Source organism: Gallinula chloropus (genome assembly GCF_964237585.1).
Source record: "Gallinula chloropus genome assembly, chromosome: 7".
Taxonomy (NCBI): Eukaryota; Metazoa; Chordata; class Aves; order Gruiformes; family Rallidae; genus Gallinula; species Gallinula chloropus.
The window spans coordinates 13,888,568-13,904,980 of NC_140092.1; the positions used below are offsets into that span (position 1 = coordinate 13,888,568).

The following is a 16,413-nucleotide window of genomic DNA, read 5'->3' on the forward strand; positions in this document are numbered from 1 at the left end:
TCAGGAGCAAAAAGTCTGTGAGTGATCTGTCACCTTTTATTCTCCATTGTGTTCAAGTTCCCACTTGCATCCCCTAGAAGGTTGGGGCTTTTTTGCTGCATCTGCTGTCCTGCAGTCATTTCTGCTTCTAACAGCTTACAATAATTTCTCTGTTACATGTTGCCAAATGAGGTGGGTAATACATGTATGTCCTGGTTAACAATCTGAACAAAATATTACTTCTTCTGTTAAAGCGTAGAAAAAAGAAATTTGAATTATTGTGTCTGTTTACTATTTTACTCTGGAGGATCTGATCTTCCCCTAGAAGAATCTGTGCTTTCTTAAGTGAATATATACTGGCCTTTTGGAAATGGTACCATGAAATATGTGTGTTTCCACTGAAAGAGCCTACTGAGGTTTTCAATCCCAGTGTGGGATCCCGGTGGAGTCAGCATGGTTAGCCAGAGAACTGCTTGGCCAAGGTGCGGGCTGCACTGTGTTTATCCTGCAGTAAAAACAAGTAATGCCTTGTCTCATGGCTAATTTGCACAGATGTCTCAATTTTGAACGCATCCCCCTTTTTTTTTTTTTTTTCCAGGGAAGCAAAGCAAACAGTGGCTCAGTGAGTTCTCACTACTGAGTCAGCCTTATCTATATTCCCATCTCCAACTCCCCGTCTATCTCCTTGGGTCTTGGAGTAGCTGTAAATGCATATACATTTGTACTACTAAGAACTTCACTCCGTCTCTCTGTACCTGCCTGTTGCTCTCTTGGTGAGGCCACATTCACCTCAGATGCTTGACGTGGTCCCCAAAGGGTGTTGGGGGGTAAGTGTGCTTAGCATGAGCCTGACAAACAAGGAACAGATTTTCTCCACACAATGGTGGTCGTGGTGTGCGTGAGAGGGAGCTGCCTTTGCGTGCTGCTGCACGTATGGGTGGTTAGTTGCTCCTTGGAGGCAGCCAATACATCCTTACTGCATTTGCTAAGAATGAAGGCAGGAACTGGAGAGTCTTCTTGGCTGGAGGCATTCAGACGTGTATCTCAGGAGAGTGCCATGCCTGGTGGGTTATGAAGAAACATGACAGTCTAGTTCTCGACCTGCAGCTAGGCTAGTTTGCCAAGGGGATGGAATAGGGTTGGGGTCTGGTAACCAGGGCCCTTTCCTGCGAGGGGAAAGGCCTGTGTTGTAGTCTATGACTTGGGAGCTGTTTCAGTGTCTGAACAGCCCTCGAGCAGGCGATGGACCCGGTCTCTTCTCTTCACAAAGGGCCTTCAGTGGTAGACTCTGCAGTCACATCCCCTGCCTGCGTCACGGGCCTTGAACTCTTGCAGAACCACTCAGCTTCCCTGGAAGGGATGACGAGGGCTCCTCTTGTTTCCCTATAGCCTGCACTCGGGTGCTGAGGGCACTGCTGGCATGGGCTCAGGGTCACCACAGTGAAAAGGATGGGGAGCTTGGGTCTCCCATCTCGCCACAGAATAGACTCTGAATCACAGAGTGGGTGTTCTGTGCTTCCCAGCACGTAGAATTTTTTACAGCACTCTGAGTTGTGCTCCAGTTTTTTAAAGGCTCAGCATAGGCCGTGAATCCTTTTGCAGCACAGGGTCAGTAACTCAGTGCAGGATTTCAGGGACATGTTTTTCTTCAGTGTTGCCAGTTGGTTAGATCAGATAGATCCTTCTCCTAGTGTATTGGCCAGTCTGAACTTCACTCCATGGCAGCCTTTCCTTCCCGCTGTGGGGAGTTTGTGTGTCTTACTCAGGGCCATAGATTCCCTTCTGTGAGGCAATGCCTAAAGATCAGGTGGGAAAAAATGAAGTTTCACAATGGCCTTTTCTTGCAGGAACTGAAATTTGATAATCCTTCCTTCAGATTAGCAAAACCTACTGTATAAAAATTGAATCTTGGCAAATTCAAGTTCAGGGCAGGTGTTTTCTAATAGTGAAGATAAGTAACCACTGAAATGATGCAGAGATGGTTCATCTCTAGAGTTTTTCTAAAACATATTTTCTAGTGCAAAACCAAATATAATTAATACTATTTAATCCTAGGGATGCCAAAACAGATGTTTTGATGAACTGACTGCAGTCCCCATTCCCCATCCCCCTGTGCCACTGGAGGGGAGGAGGTAGAGAAAACTGGGAGTGAAATTGAGCCTGGTAAGAAGGGAGGGGTGGAGGGCTTTTAGGGTTTGGTTTTATTTCTCATTACTCCACTCTGATTTGATTAGTAATGTATTAAACTAATTTTCCTGAGTTGAGTCCGTTTTGCCTGTGACCTCTCCCTGTCCTTATCTCAACCCACGAGCCTTTGGTTAGGTTTTCTCTCCCCTGTACAGCTGAGGAAGGGAGTCGTAGAGTGGCTTTGGGGGACACTTGGCCTTCAGCCAGGGTCAACCCTCCACAATTACACAGTATTTTAACTAAAATACTCCGTTAGCTGGTTGCTGAAAGTTACCTTAGCAGGGCATCCATCAGTTAAACAAGAAGATCAAGGAAGGACTGCCAGTGCCTGAAGTTTCATGCATTGCAGCCTGGGTCAGAATTCTCCCTGCAGAGTCTCTCTCAGTGTTCTTTTTTTTTTTTCCCTGGTAAATTCCTATGTGTGTTATTTTGGAATGGAAATGGAGAGAGCTGCTGGTTGAACCAATGAGTCACTGTTCCATTCATCCAGGATTTTACATTTTAAAGATTGTCATTTGCATAATTTACCTGTAAGTAATCTATATACTTCCTAGAGCACTGCTCACTTACACATCCTGCTAAAGCACTCTCTTCAGACCCTGGTATTAAACAGCCTGAACTATAATTCATGGAAGCATCCATGTCCAAGAAAGGTGATTATCATAATTCATCCACACCTGCTTGAGGAGGATAGGCATTTTCAGAGACACTTCTGGAAGTTTTAGACTACAGATACACAGAGGATAGAGTTAATAACCTAGGCAGTAACCTAGTCTTAGGGGATGGACTCTGAAAGATACATAAAATCAGAAGATACTCAGGTTTTGACAGTATGCTTCCATAGGTACCTAAAGGTATACCTTCTGCCTCAGCCTAGTATGATCTGAGTGCTTCAGTTGTCTGGCTTGTGTCTAAACTTGATCTGATCCTGAAATTGAACAATCCCTTTGCTACATGCTCCTGTAGGCCTGGCTTTAATGTGTGCTCAGGCAAAGGCTCAGACCAGCAGGATCAAGTGCCATGCAGTCCAAAGAACAATGACTGCTTCACTCCAACAGCCTGGGTGAGGACAGTGGTAATGTCTTTTTAATGTAGCAGGTCAGTGGCTAAAGCACGTATAGAATGTATGTCAGACCTGATGTGTGTCCTCCATATGGAAAAAAACCATGGAGGAGGTTCAAGGCCTCACCTCAGCCTTTCCAGAAGCCATCCAGCAAAGGCCAAGCTGAATACCAAATGTGGGGTTTTTCTTGGGGGGCAGCATTCTTCACCTCTTGTGTATGAGCTGATTCATTGTGCAAGGGAGAAATTGTGATCTGTAGAGGATTTGGGGGAGGAGGGGAAAGGAAGTATTGAAGGAGCATGTGAGTGTGTGATGATCTGGCCAGCACACTGCTGCTGGAGGTGAAAGGAAAAGCCACCAAGATATGAAAGAGGTTTTGTGTCATATCTAGGGAGTGTTTAATGTCAGGCTAATTCCCAAACAGATTTAGCCAATCATTAACTATGGGCAGCTGTGTTTGTGTAATCATACAGGGACACTGACACCTGACACAGATTTAACAACCACCACGGCCTACCAAGCCTTCAATGTTTGACACAGCGCGGCCAGGAGGTATCCCTGCATGTGATGGGGAAACCTGAGCCGCTCGGCAGCAGTCCCAGGCTGCGGCACACGGGTGCCCAGAAGAGGTGCCTGCAGACCAGTTGGATCAGTATTTGAATCCGTGCTTTGTATTTTGTGGCGCTGCAAGGAAGGAAGGGAACGCAGCTGAAGGAATGACACGGGGACGGGGGGGACTGGGCATGCGTGTTCCTCTGGAAGAGGCTGCGACAGCTGCCGACAGCAAGCCCAGTGCCCGGGCTCCTGTGCCTGGGCAGAGCCAACCCCAACAGCGCAGAGCCACGGCTACGAGAGACATGCCCTGCCTGGCACAGCCTCCTCGTGCCCGCTCCTCACCTCTCTCCCCTGAACTTTGACTTTGCTGTTTGGACTGAGAGTTTGCCCATACAGTGTTCAGCTGATCTAACGCAGTGTTATTGTGAGTGACAGCCAGCACCCCAAACTGCAGTTGTGGGTAAAGTTGGTCCCAAAACGCAGCGAGTTCCTGGTCAGGCTCAATGCCCCTCTTTGTGTAGGGCCCAGAATATGGAGACAGTGATCTGAGCTGGACTCATAGGCAACATTGCAATATAAATACAAACCAAATGCCGCGTGAGATTAAAGCAACATTTAAAAACCAGAGGAAGGCCACCCTGAAACCTCTGATACCTGAGTACACCCTCTCAAACTCTGTTCTTGTAGTTTCTGCACAACGATGTTTTGTTTTCCAGCATATGACCTTTCTCTAATTAGATTATTTAAGTCTCTCAGTATACACAGAGATTATTCACGCTTCCAGCCAGGCATGGTTATATTTAATGCCCTTATCTATTGTTTAGTAACTACCACTTCTTTTCCCCCACAGTGTTCTTCTGGAAACTGTGCATGTTACGCCAGCCGTGAAAGCTGTTGGTTCCTCTGGCAGCAGCGCTGTGGGCAGCAGTGCTGCTCTCCTGAACATGGGGCATACCACATCTCCCACAGGAAAGCTGTCTTAGGTGTAACAGCCGTTTCGATAGAACAGTAAGGAAACCTCCAATGCTAAAAGTAATACAAGGGGAGTAATACAAGAGCCAGACAGGGCACAGCTTTTCATCAGAGCCCCTTTGGAGGGAAATTGGCTCGTAGCGTGGCTTTGAAGGTTTTGAAGGTTCCCATCGCCGTAATGGTTGGTCACAGAAAATAAGGTGAAGATTTGATCCACTGTTAGGGAATAGCTAATAACAAACTTGGCTTCAGCTCTTCCCCCTACATACTGAGCCCAGAAGGAGCATGCAGCCGGAGGGGGGTGTGTCAGAGACAAGGTGCACTCACATTCACATGGCAAGCTAATATTTGATTGGGTAGGAAAAATTATTAATTTGGATTTTTCTGTTTCATCTCTGTGAAACTGAGGAGGGAAAACAAAGCCCTGTGAAATCACTCAGATTGCTGAAGAAACTGGCTTTTTACTCACCATCACCATACCACCAAACCCCATTTTGATGTGTGACACCACTTAGTGCAGCATCGGTCCCATGGATCATTTTCTCGCCAATCAAAGTCAATTTGTCGTTTGTCCTTTCTTCTACCAGTTCTGCTCCAAACTGAGCTCCCACGTCTTTTCTAAGAGCAACTTCTTGTATCGCAGCAATGACGCTGACAGAGTGTTGTACAATGGTGGGAGGTTGTTTTGTTGGGGCGATTAAGAAACATTTTCTTGCCTCTAATCTCTTACATTTTAAGAGTGTTTTCTGCACCAGAAGATAACAACCTCCAATAATATAAAAAAAGGTGAAAGGCTGAAAATGACATCACCACAGGAATTACTCACTTGTTTCATCATTTATATCTTGGAGGACATAATAAAAAAACCCCATAAATGTAACTTTTTTTAAAGCTTGCTGCTCCTGATCTTTGATTAGAAATTACTGCTGCATTTTCTATTAACATTGCATAAAACATTTTATAGTATCACTTTCCACCAGGCGAGTAAAACCTTTACGAAGCTGGGTACAGATGGTGAATGAATAGCTGCTTATTGTCCTGTACTGTCCTTCAGGCACCCCGTGACCAGCACTCTCCCCTGCAGATGTTCACAGCTGTTAGACTGAACGACAAGGCGTCAGCTCGTGAACTGGCAGTAACTGTGACATGAGACCCAGTAACTCAGGTTCAGTTACACCTTCTCTCTGAAAAGAGACAAATCTTAGCTGGTGCCGATGAGTGTAAGAGAGTTGTTACACTGTTTACACAAGTGAGGGTCACGGTGGGACAGCCAGCTGCTCCCCCCACCCCAAGGACCACACCTTTGCAGTGAATTGCACTGAAGGCTCTTGGCTGGTACTGAGCAAGGGCTGGAGGAAAGAATGGAAGTTGTCCATTTTCCCAAGGAACCCACTTCAGCTCACAGAATGTTTTGCTGAAGTGGGTTCAAAGAATTTCTCCCAGACATCCTAGATAGGATGCTTTGTTTTGTTTTGTTTTGTTTTGGTTGGTTGGTTTGTTTTGTTTCTTGTCCTCAGGCTTTGGGGCAGGGTAATCTCCTCCACTTACCTGGTGGTCTTGAACAGCAAGCAGATCCATAGGACATAGTTAATGTAAATGTGTGGTCATTTCCTTTCTGTAACTGGCAAACTTTAAACCAGTGTGCTTACAAGTGAAGTTTAGCTTTAACAGGCAATTATAACTGCGTTTGAATAAAAGGGTGTGTCTCGATAAGTAGATATTAAGGATCTCTGATTAAGATCATAGAGTTTCTAAATTGAATCAAATGCCTAAAGCATTTTGTTATTACTTTATTAGTTTTTATTATTATTACTAATAATAAATCGAGATTTTCTTTCTGATCCTCTGGTATGTATTGCCACTATCTCTGGATATTACATTGAACCCTAATTGCTCTCTGGTGTGGCATTTTCCTTTTTGTCCTTGGGTTAACACCAGAATCCCTAATGTGGGATCTGAGCTGCTGCCAAGGCAGCCCTCCGTGTTTCATGATGAAGGAAGGAAGAGTGCTGCACTCCATGGGAACCATGAGGAAGCTGCAGGTCTCTACTACTTCTGTATGGTGCCTCAGATCCGCTGGAACATCTTCCTACCTCAGAACAGATCCGGGTCCAACACTGCCATGAACCAGGACTAGAAAACAGACTGCAGATCCCAAAGTAGCAGGATTTGATCTAAAAGTAAGTAACCTAATTGGTGTGTTTGGCCTCTGTCATTACTTTTCTTACTGCAATATTTCTAACTTCCTAGGTTGCATAACTACTTTGAAGAGCAAAAGGCAAGTGACATCCATGCTGGTCATCAGAGTATCTCGTAACTTGGATACTGTTTAGTTCATTCTGGTTGCTTGAGACACACACAGAAGGCAAGGGGCTACTAAAAAAGTTAGAATTTACATGTAGTAATTTACACAGGTGACATTTTTACTGATACTTCTTTCTAGATGATTTCCAATTACCTTAGTAATGGAAAGGGTGGAGCAGTCCTACACCTTATATAAAGACTGAGAGACAAAGCCAAAAGGTTACTAACGATTGCTATTTATTTTGTTAAGTCAATAAAAAGTGCATAGTACAAGCCCTTTATCCCAATCCAAGTACTCGGTCAGAGATCACTGGGAGACCGCAAATGGCACGATGATTTTTCGTTTGGCGTAATTCAGACATTTTAAACCACCGACTGACATTAGGTACATCACATCATCACTCTTCCTTTTTCAATCATGAACATTACAAGGCTAAGTGATCTGCAGACAAAAACATGAATACATATGATTTCTCATTTTGGAGTATAATTGTGTTAAGCAGATTCTAAAATCACTATTGTTTTACCAAAGTTCTAAGCTAAGGTGAACTTCTCTCCGTATTGCCCAAGTTGCTACAACTCGCCTCTCCTACTAACCCACCTTAAAACCCTCATTACCGAACAAAACATATCCTGAAGCTTCACATACCACTCATCTCTTCCACGCCTCGCAAAATTTACCATAGACATCTGCAACCATCATACAATTATTCCATCGCAAACTAATCACTAAAGGCCAGATTTCTGCCACCCTTACTAAAGCTGCTACTAGTACATTATCTCAGAGTAGCCCCACAAACTTCAGTGCGACTACTTGATGAGTAAGGCACTATTTAACATGAATAAGAGTGGCAAAATACAGTCCTACAGTTAATTACTTCGTCTTTAATTAAGAGCGGCGATCTGAAGGGTCTATCTTGGAGTGATTATCTGAATTGAAAAGGCATACGTTTTGGTGTGGGATAGTGGCCCGGCTCTTTAGTAAAACATTTTACAATAAAATATTTCCAATGCTTTTTCTTGTACATAGAAAATTTAAAATAGCAATTTACATGAGGAAAGCATACATGTATAAAATCACTGGGACGATTACTTAGAGGAATTTCAAGCAAAGACAGTTCATTTAACTGTAAAACACAACATTACTCTGAACAAAAAGTTCATTTGCGAAGCCTGTTAGAGCTGGGTGCGCGTGGCGAGCCTGATGAACAAATACACCCACGTGTAAGTACAGCCAGACCGATCCCCACAAGTGAGGAGCATCCGCTGTACATCTCACCAGCTTCCAACAGGATGAGGAGTGGCGCTCTGCCTGAAATGAAGCCCATTTTGGTTGGCTTTCTGATCAGCTGGAAGCCTGTTAAATGCATCTGACAGCAAAGAATCCTGGCCAAAAATTCTTGGAGAAAAGGTCACTGTAGGAGATTACATATATTTTCTTGGTGTTGTATTACTTGTTCTGTTTGACACAGCGTCCCAAACATAAGCGTACACAGAAGGCAAAAAGCAAGCACAGTCAGATCGCTTGTCCCAGTGACACTTTACACAGTGTTTGTGGCCTGTACACCATTAGACGTAATAGGCCAAATTCTCTCAGCTTCTCTGCTGCAGCCCCACTGCTCTACGTGGCACTGCACCGATGTCGCTGAGAGCAGCTGGCCCGAGCTTCACTTTCTACAAAAATGTATTTCTCTACACATGCTCCTACGCTCAGGAGCAAACTACTCCACAGAAATTCAAAGGGCAGTCACGCCAAATTACAGAAGCCTTTCTTCAGGTCTACGCTGTACCTTTACTAGAGGCTTTGCTGGCCCCACCATTTACCCTGAGGAGGAAAACCCTGCGTCTGTCAACCGTGGGATCTGCTGTGAGAATTTTGTTAGAGCCTGTTAATACAAACCTTTATGCATCCTAACAGTTAGTCCCTTCAGCTCTGTAACTGAAGCCCTCATGGAATAAAGGTTTATAGAGTAAGGCTTTGAATCCCCATACGTCTGTTCTACTGACCTTCGAGGAAAGAAGCTTCATGTTGGTAACATAAAAATGTTCTTTACATTATTCTCATCAATTTTTCAAATTGATCAAGAAAAATATACAGTGTCGCTTTTCTGTACATCTTTAAAAGGTTCTTAAATTAATGTACATAAAAAAGTCACTCCCACTTGCTGCAGTGGGAGATGTGCACAGGCGCGTGCACAGCCACGCATACACACACAGAGACACACCACACACACAAGTATCAGAGGGAGAAGACATGCCGTATGCAGTCACCTGCCAGTTCTGGTATTCTACAGTTACAACCAGTAGATAAGGATGAAATGGTAAGGATTGCTGATAACACACAGGTGAAAAGCCTGGATATCCAGTATACGGTGTATACCAAAAGTTGGTAACTATGGTAACCTCTTGGTACAATTTCATCCTGCCCCAGACACATCACATCATGGCTAAAAACTCGTTAGGACACCAATTATTAGAATACTATACCAGGACAGAAATTTCTACCAAGTTCTTCTCTCTAAATTTCTCTTTTCATCAAGTCTAGAAGTAAAAAATTCCATTTTTGGAATATATTTTTAACAACACACTGAATAAGTTACATAATTTATTAACGAACAAGATTTAATTTATTTGTTTTTTGGGTGGTATAATCTTTTGTGTAAAGTTCCCAATATATATGTCAAAGCTTTGACGGTGGCAGTTATCACACTCACGTCTTTGCACGCACGCACACACACACACCCCAAGTATAATTCTAGTGGACAATCCATGTTTTCACCAGCAGCCCTGAAAACTATGTTAGTGGTCCAAAGACCATACTAAAAGCTGCTCTGAACCCAGGGCAAATATAAAACAATTTCAGTTTTTCACCACATAACTAAGCTAGTAGTTGCAACCATAATACAACTCTCAAAAGCATACCAGAGGAAAAATACAGATCAATCTGAAGAAAGGTCAGTAACCTTCCATTGTTGTAGATGCAGAGGGATTTTCTTTTTCTTTTAATGCATATCAGAAATCACTGCAAAGAAATTCAGATCATTGTAACAGAAAGAGACTGAGTGGAATGTCCACAGTAATGGTGACAACCAAAAAAACCCCTGCAATGCCTTATCATTATTTAAATTACAATCTACTAGGAATTGTAATAACATACAAAGCAAAAATTAACTTGAAATTGAAGTTGCTAAAAGCAGTTAATGAAGGTAACTGCTGAATGATAATTCTGCTCTATATAAATGAGAGAAGAAAACAGTATTGAATGGGGTTTAGGAGTAATCTGGTCACTTCGTTCATTTGGTCGTGCTAGGTTTTAGCTGCTGAACTTTTCCAATGATGAATGCTCTAGTCCACTGGTGGGGCCGGTGGTTCTTGTCCCTAGGGGGAAAGAAGGAGGAGAAGAAAAAAGCAACCACATACAGGATTAGGGATGGTGCTTCACTGTTTAAGGAGGATTTAGCAATAACAGTACTCAGAAGAGTTACACTGTGCTTTTAAGACTTTTCAATATCTCTTTCAATGTTCAGAGTAAATGAGCATCAAAACCCAATACTGTTTCCTACACTGACAGGGATTTTTCCAGGACAAAGATCACCTTCCTAGTCTCATGCTGTAATTTTATTTACTGACTTCTCTAAAAGCTGTGATTTCCTCCTTCTGCATAAGAAGGCAGGAGGAAGTTTCAACCAGGGACAGCTGGTGTTCAGAGGACACTATGACCCATGCTCAGTCACCCCATGCCTGCTACATCCCATGGTAAGCCTCAGCAGGCCATGAAGTTAGCCTTCACGATTCTACTTTACCTCTGGGTTTGCTCATTTTCACTGATCATGGAGTTCCAAGAAAATTCAAGGATAACAAACCTAAGTAAAAATGTGGATAGGATAGCCTGTATCTTTTGTCAGGTCTCAGCAGGGCATTTTAAGATGCACTTACATTGTGCGGGCTGGTTGGCTTTCCGGCTGTGTTGGATCCTCTCAGATTACTGGGTCTCAGTAAGAACAAGACAAGTGCAATCACCACCCAAGCCATCATTATCATGGCAAAACTGATGCCATTGTCACTGGAGGAATTTGGTCCTGGCACTACAGAGAAGGAAAACTGAAGTTAAAACACAGAGAGACAGCAGGATTCTTTCCCCAAAACGAAAACAAAAACACAACCTAAGGCTCAGGCAAAAACCTGAACTATTTTTCAACTGAGTTCTCTGATCAGTTGTTCCTTTCAGCTTTCAGACAAGTAATTCTTGGTTAGTGTTACACTGTGTCTTTTATCTCATTTCTTATCTCTTTGAAAAGAGGCCTTATTTCAGATTTTTTCACTGAAATTCTCAGAATATCACGACTGTTTCTTAGTTCACATTAACTCCTAATGAACTGGAGATGACAAATGCGCTTTGTGTTTAAAGAAATCAAACTTGATGCAAAATACATTTATGTAGGAAAAACCTCCATCTGTACACTGATGTTCTTGCTGCCTCAAGAGAGTAAAGAGACGAAAGCTTAGACTCCACGGTTAGACCCCTCACAAAGAACACAGGAATTCTCCTAAGAAGGGAGCAAACTAATGGTTATAATTTTGTTGGATACTGTAAGTTATTTATTAAGACCTTGAACAAGTGTCAGTGTCAATATGCCACATCTCTTTGACTGATCATCCAGGTCACACACTACTTCTGATAGCATCAAGGAAAACGTTATCTGTCAGGAGGGGCAGAAACTGCTGAGCAGAGACACGAAAAAGTGGAGCCCAGGGATACAATACAAAAATGTAACACCTCATTTCCATAAAGAATAGCTGAGACATCAAAGCATGGAAATAAAGGTGAGAGAGTCCCCTCAGACTGGAGATGGCTGGTCAGTCTTGTTGGATCAAGAAACTCTAGCAAATACCTGCACATTGGAAAAGAATGACTGTTCCCCTCTGAAATGTAACTTCAAATAATCCACCTGTAACTGATGTTGTTGGCTGAAGAGCAATCTGATGTACAGCCTTTTAAGAGAGGCTCTTCTATGAAAGTGGGTTCTCCCTGACACAGCTGAGACACAGCAGAGGGGCACTGTGGGGATAGATGCTCACAGCTGTGCCAGTCACAGCACTGATGTCCTGTGGATAAAACTTCATGAGATGGGGCTGTTGGACTGATATCCTTTGCCAACGTTACAGGTACTCAAAGCATCAATGGAGAAAAAAGCTGTATTATGGAAGTTCCTGCTTCCCAAAGCACACACCCCACCCTTAACCTGTACGAGCAAATTAAACTGCCAAACGGCTCGTGCTTTTTAAGGGCCCAAACACAGACATTTCAAAACCTGAGAAGCTGCTAATACAGAGGAATGTTATTAGATTAGAAGCATATACAGGTGGCAATGCTCTTGAAGATCTGAGTGAATGAAGGGCGCTGTCTATGGGGAGAGGGCATGATGCAAAGAAAAGAAATGAGAATGCTGCAGCCTCTAATTCATTGAACTCTAACATATAATTCATTTGTATGGAATCGTGCAGGTTCAGAGTTGAGACCTGTAGTAATGTTGAGGGAAAACTGCATTGTTATCAACATGATATATCAAGAGTTGAAATCCTAGATGACCTTTCCATATGCAATCCAGTAAACCAGCATATACTCAGCATGAAAAGAACAACTGGTTTACTCTGGGGTTTCCAGATGACATTACTAACCACCCTGAGACTACTTTCAGCAGCACATAAGACAGCCTGAGGTACCTGCTTTGGGCTGTATGTTCAGTAGAGCACTGAAAATTCACGTCACCTGCTAGGCTGGATTCCCCATACAACTGGGAGGAACAGGGACTAGCCAGGCTGCTCACCAGAATCTTCGCTGAACCACAGTGTACTCAGGGTCCGTGGTTAAAAACAAGTTGAGGCAAGTAAATGCTGCTAGGTCAGCTCATGCTAAGGAAAGGAGCAAAAGGAACCACAGAGGGAAACCACAGGCACTGTAATAACGGCTCGGATGGAACCAGATCTCATGTTCTCAACTGTTAAGTGAGACAATGTAGAGACTGGCAATGAGCAACAAGCTTAATGGGTGAAATCACACAGATTATATACATTTGTTACTGCAAACCTGGCAAGCTAAAAACCTGCTAACTGGTTACACACACTGTTCACACCACACTGATTGGTTAGTAATTATAACGAGTTCTGATAAACATCTCTTATAGCTCAATATCATTAGTTTACCTTTGATGCCTAAAAGCATCCACACACCTGCTGTTTTCACCATCTTATTATGGTTGGTTCTTAACATGTTCCGTTACTCCCAAGTACCTTCCCATAACTACTTCTTGGTTTAGGGCAGCCTGTACCCCTGCCATCAAGGCTGCTGTGTTTTGAGAATGGGATTATTAAATTCCTCTCAGCACGAGTAACTTTTTCCATCTTATGGGAACAGGAGGATATTGTCAGAACCTAAATCTTGGGAGAAGAGAGCTAGGCTGCTAGCAGGCCTGCTGACTTCCCCAACAAGACAACAGCCTGGCCCTGTTCTGCCTCCTCAAAGCAGCCAGGAACTAAACCAGCCACAACACTGTTTATGTTGCTCAAGTACTGTTAAACCCCCATCTCTCAGAAGTGACCCTGTGTGTTAATGGGGATGTGAGATACCTCAGAATCTGTTATTTAATCTCTTAACATAGAGAGATGAGAGTGAGGAAAATCTCACTGAGCTGGGGCAGATCACGCTGTTCAAAGCTTTCCATGACAAATCAAGAGAACAGACAAGAAGCTGCTTCAGCTACTGGGAGCAATAATAATCTGTAAAAGATGACAATCTTTTGCTATAAAGGCCTCCATCACTGAGATCACAAAATGATCAGACAAGGCCAGCTTACGGATAAGGAACAGCTGAGTGAAGCTGAAACCAAGCAGAATGGAGTTTATACTGAGGGGCAGAAGGAAAACCCATCTTGTTTCTCAGAGCTCACAGCCATGGTGTTTTTACCTGTAATGGATATTTTTTGCAGGTAATTTAAAAGTGGTTTTTTGATTCCTTGAAGAATAAAGGCTACCCTGTAAGAGCACCTGTGATGATATTTTTTAATATTTCCAGAAAATTCTCGAAAATTCTCTGGTTTGGACATCACAGCTGAATGTCCCTGCCACCATCTACTTTGATCCATGGATCTGGTTATTAATCTCCAGTGCCTGGGAGACACAGACTAGTACAGAAAATAGCCATACATATTCCTGTGTCACTGAGTGACACGGAACTCCCAGTCCCTCACCTGCCTTTCCACACAACACCAAATCCAGCCCAAGGTCTTTATTTTCAGAGTAGCTGAACCCCTGGGCTCAGCAAACCTAGTATAGAATCTGAATGTGTAAGGTTGGAAGGGACCTTTGAAGGTTGTCTAGTCCAACCCCCCTACAGTAAGCAGGGACATCTTCACTAGATTGGGTCACTCAGAGCCCCATCAAGCCTGACCTTGAGTATCTCCAGGGATGGGGCCCCCACTACCTCTCTGGACAACCTGTTCCAGTGATGCACCACCCTCATACTGAAGAACTTTTTCCTAATACCCAACCTAAATCTGCTCTTTTCTAGTTTAAAACCATTACCCCTCATCCTATTGCTACATTCACAGAATCACAAGGTGGGAAAAGACCTTTAAATATCAAGTCCAACCAATCCTATCCTAAGCTAAACCATATCCCTAAGTACCTCATCTACCCTTTTTTTAAACACATCCAGGGAAGGTGACTCAACCCCCTCCCTGGGCAGCCTGTTCCAGCTCCAACAACTCTTTCAGTAAAAAAATTTTTCTAATATCCAATCTGAACCTGGCCTGGCACAGCTTCATGCCATCTCCCCTTGTCCTGTCACCTGTCACCTGTCCGAAGAGACCATCGCCCACCTCTCTACAACCTCCCTTCAGGTTGTTGTAGGTGGTGATAAGGTCTCCCCTCAGCCTCCTCTTCTCCAAGCTAAACATCCCCAGCTCCCTCAGCCATTCCTCATAGGATTTGCCCTCCAGCCCCTTCACCAGCCTGGTTGCCCTTCTCTGGACTCCTTCAAGGACTTCAATGTCCTTCTTATGGTGGGGAGCCCAGAACTGGACACATTACTCAAGGTGTGGCCTCACCAATGCCAAGTACAGGGGCACAGTTACCTCCCTGGACCTACTGGCCACACTGTTTTTAATACAAGCCAGGATGCCACTGGCCTTCCAGGCTGCCCAGGCACACTGCTGGCTCATATTCAGCCTGCAGTCAACCAACACCCCCAGGTCCTTCTCTGCCTGACAGCTCTCCAGCCAGTCTCCCCCAAGCCTGTAGCTCTGCATGGGGTTGTTATGTCCCATGTGCAGCACTCTACACTTGGCCTTGTTAAACTTCATCCCGTTGGTCTCAGCCCCATCGGTCCAGTCTGTTCAGACCCCTCTGAAGAGCCTCCCTGTCCTCAGATAGATCAACATTTCCTCACAGTTTAGTGTCATCTGCACTGAGGGAGCATCCAATCCCTTCGTTGAGGTCACTGATAAAAATGTTGAACAGAACTGGACCCAGGACTGAGCCCTGGGGGATGGCACTCATTACCAGCCTCCAGCTGGATTTGGTTCCATTCACCACCACCCTTTGGGCCCGTCCATCCAGCCAGTTTTTAACCCAGCTGAGGGTCCACCTGTCTAGGCCAGTGGCAGCCAGTTTCTCAGTCAGAATGCTGTGAGAAACTTGAGGTTTTACTGAAGTCCAGGTAGACCACATCCACAGCCTTCCCCTTGTCCATTAAGCGGGTCACCTTGTCATAGAAGGTGATCAGGTTAGTTTGACAGGATCTGCCTTTTGTAAACCCATGTTGACTAGGCCTGATCCCCTGGCCATCACACATTTGACTAGACCTGATCCCCTGGCCATCACACATGTGCTGCATGACAGCTCCCAAGATGACCCTCTCCGTGATCTTCCCTGGGACTGAGGTCAGACTGACAGGCCTGTAGTTCCCCAGATCCTCCTTCCAACCCTTCTCATATGTGGGTGTAACATCTGCCAGCCTCAATTCCTTTGTAAACAGTCCTTCCCCAGCTTTCTTATAGGCACCTTTCAGGTATTGGAAGGCTGCTACAAGGTCCCCCTGGAGCCTTCCCGTCTCCAAGCTGAACAACCCCAACTCTCTCAGCCCGTCTTCATAAAAGAGGTGCTCCAGCCCTATGATCATTTTTTTGGCCCTCCTCTGGCCACACTCCAACAGGTCCATGTCCTTCTTGTGTTGAGCAATAAAGCTGGACACAGTATTCCAGAGCAGAGAAGCAGAATCACCTCTCAATCTGCTGGCCACACTTCTTTTGATGCAGCCCAGGATGTGTTTGGCCTTCTGGGCTGCAGATGCACAT

General features: G+C 44.2%; 1 protein-coding gene across 1 annotated transcript in view; it reads right to left on the reverse strand.

Moving 5' to 3' along the window:
• Positions 1 to 7,284: 7,284 nt before the first annotated feature.
• The window catches only part of SMIM14 (small integral membrane protein 14), a 42,686-nt gene continuing 33,557 nt past the window's right edge, over positions 7,285 to 16,413 (reverse strand). The window contains exons 4-5 of the mRNA XM_084266790.1: positions 10,997 to 11,145; positions 7,285 to 10,438 (exon numbers count right to left, since the gene is read on the reverse strand). Of these exons, the coding sequence (XP_084122916.1) occupies positions 10,406 to 10,438; positions 10,997 to 11,145 (182 nt within the window). The 3' untranslated portion in view covers positions 7,285 to 10,405. The remainder of the gene's footprint in view (positions 10,439 to 10,996; positions 11,146 to 16,413) is intronic.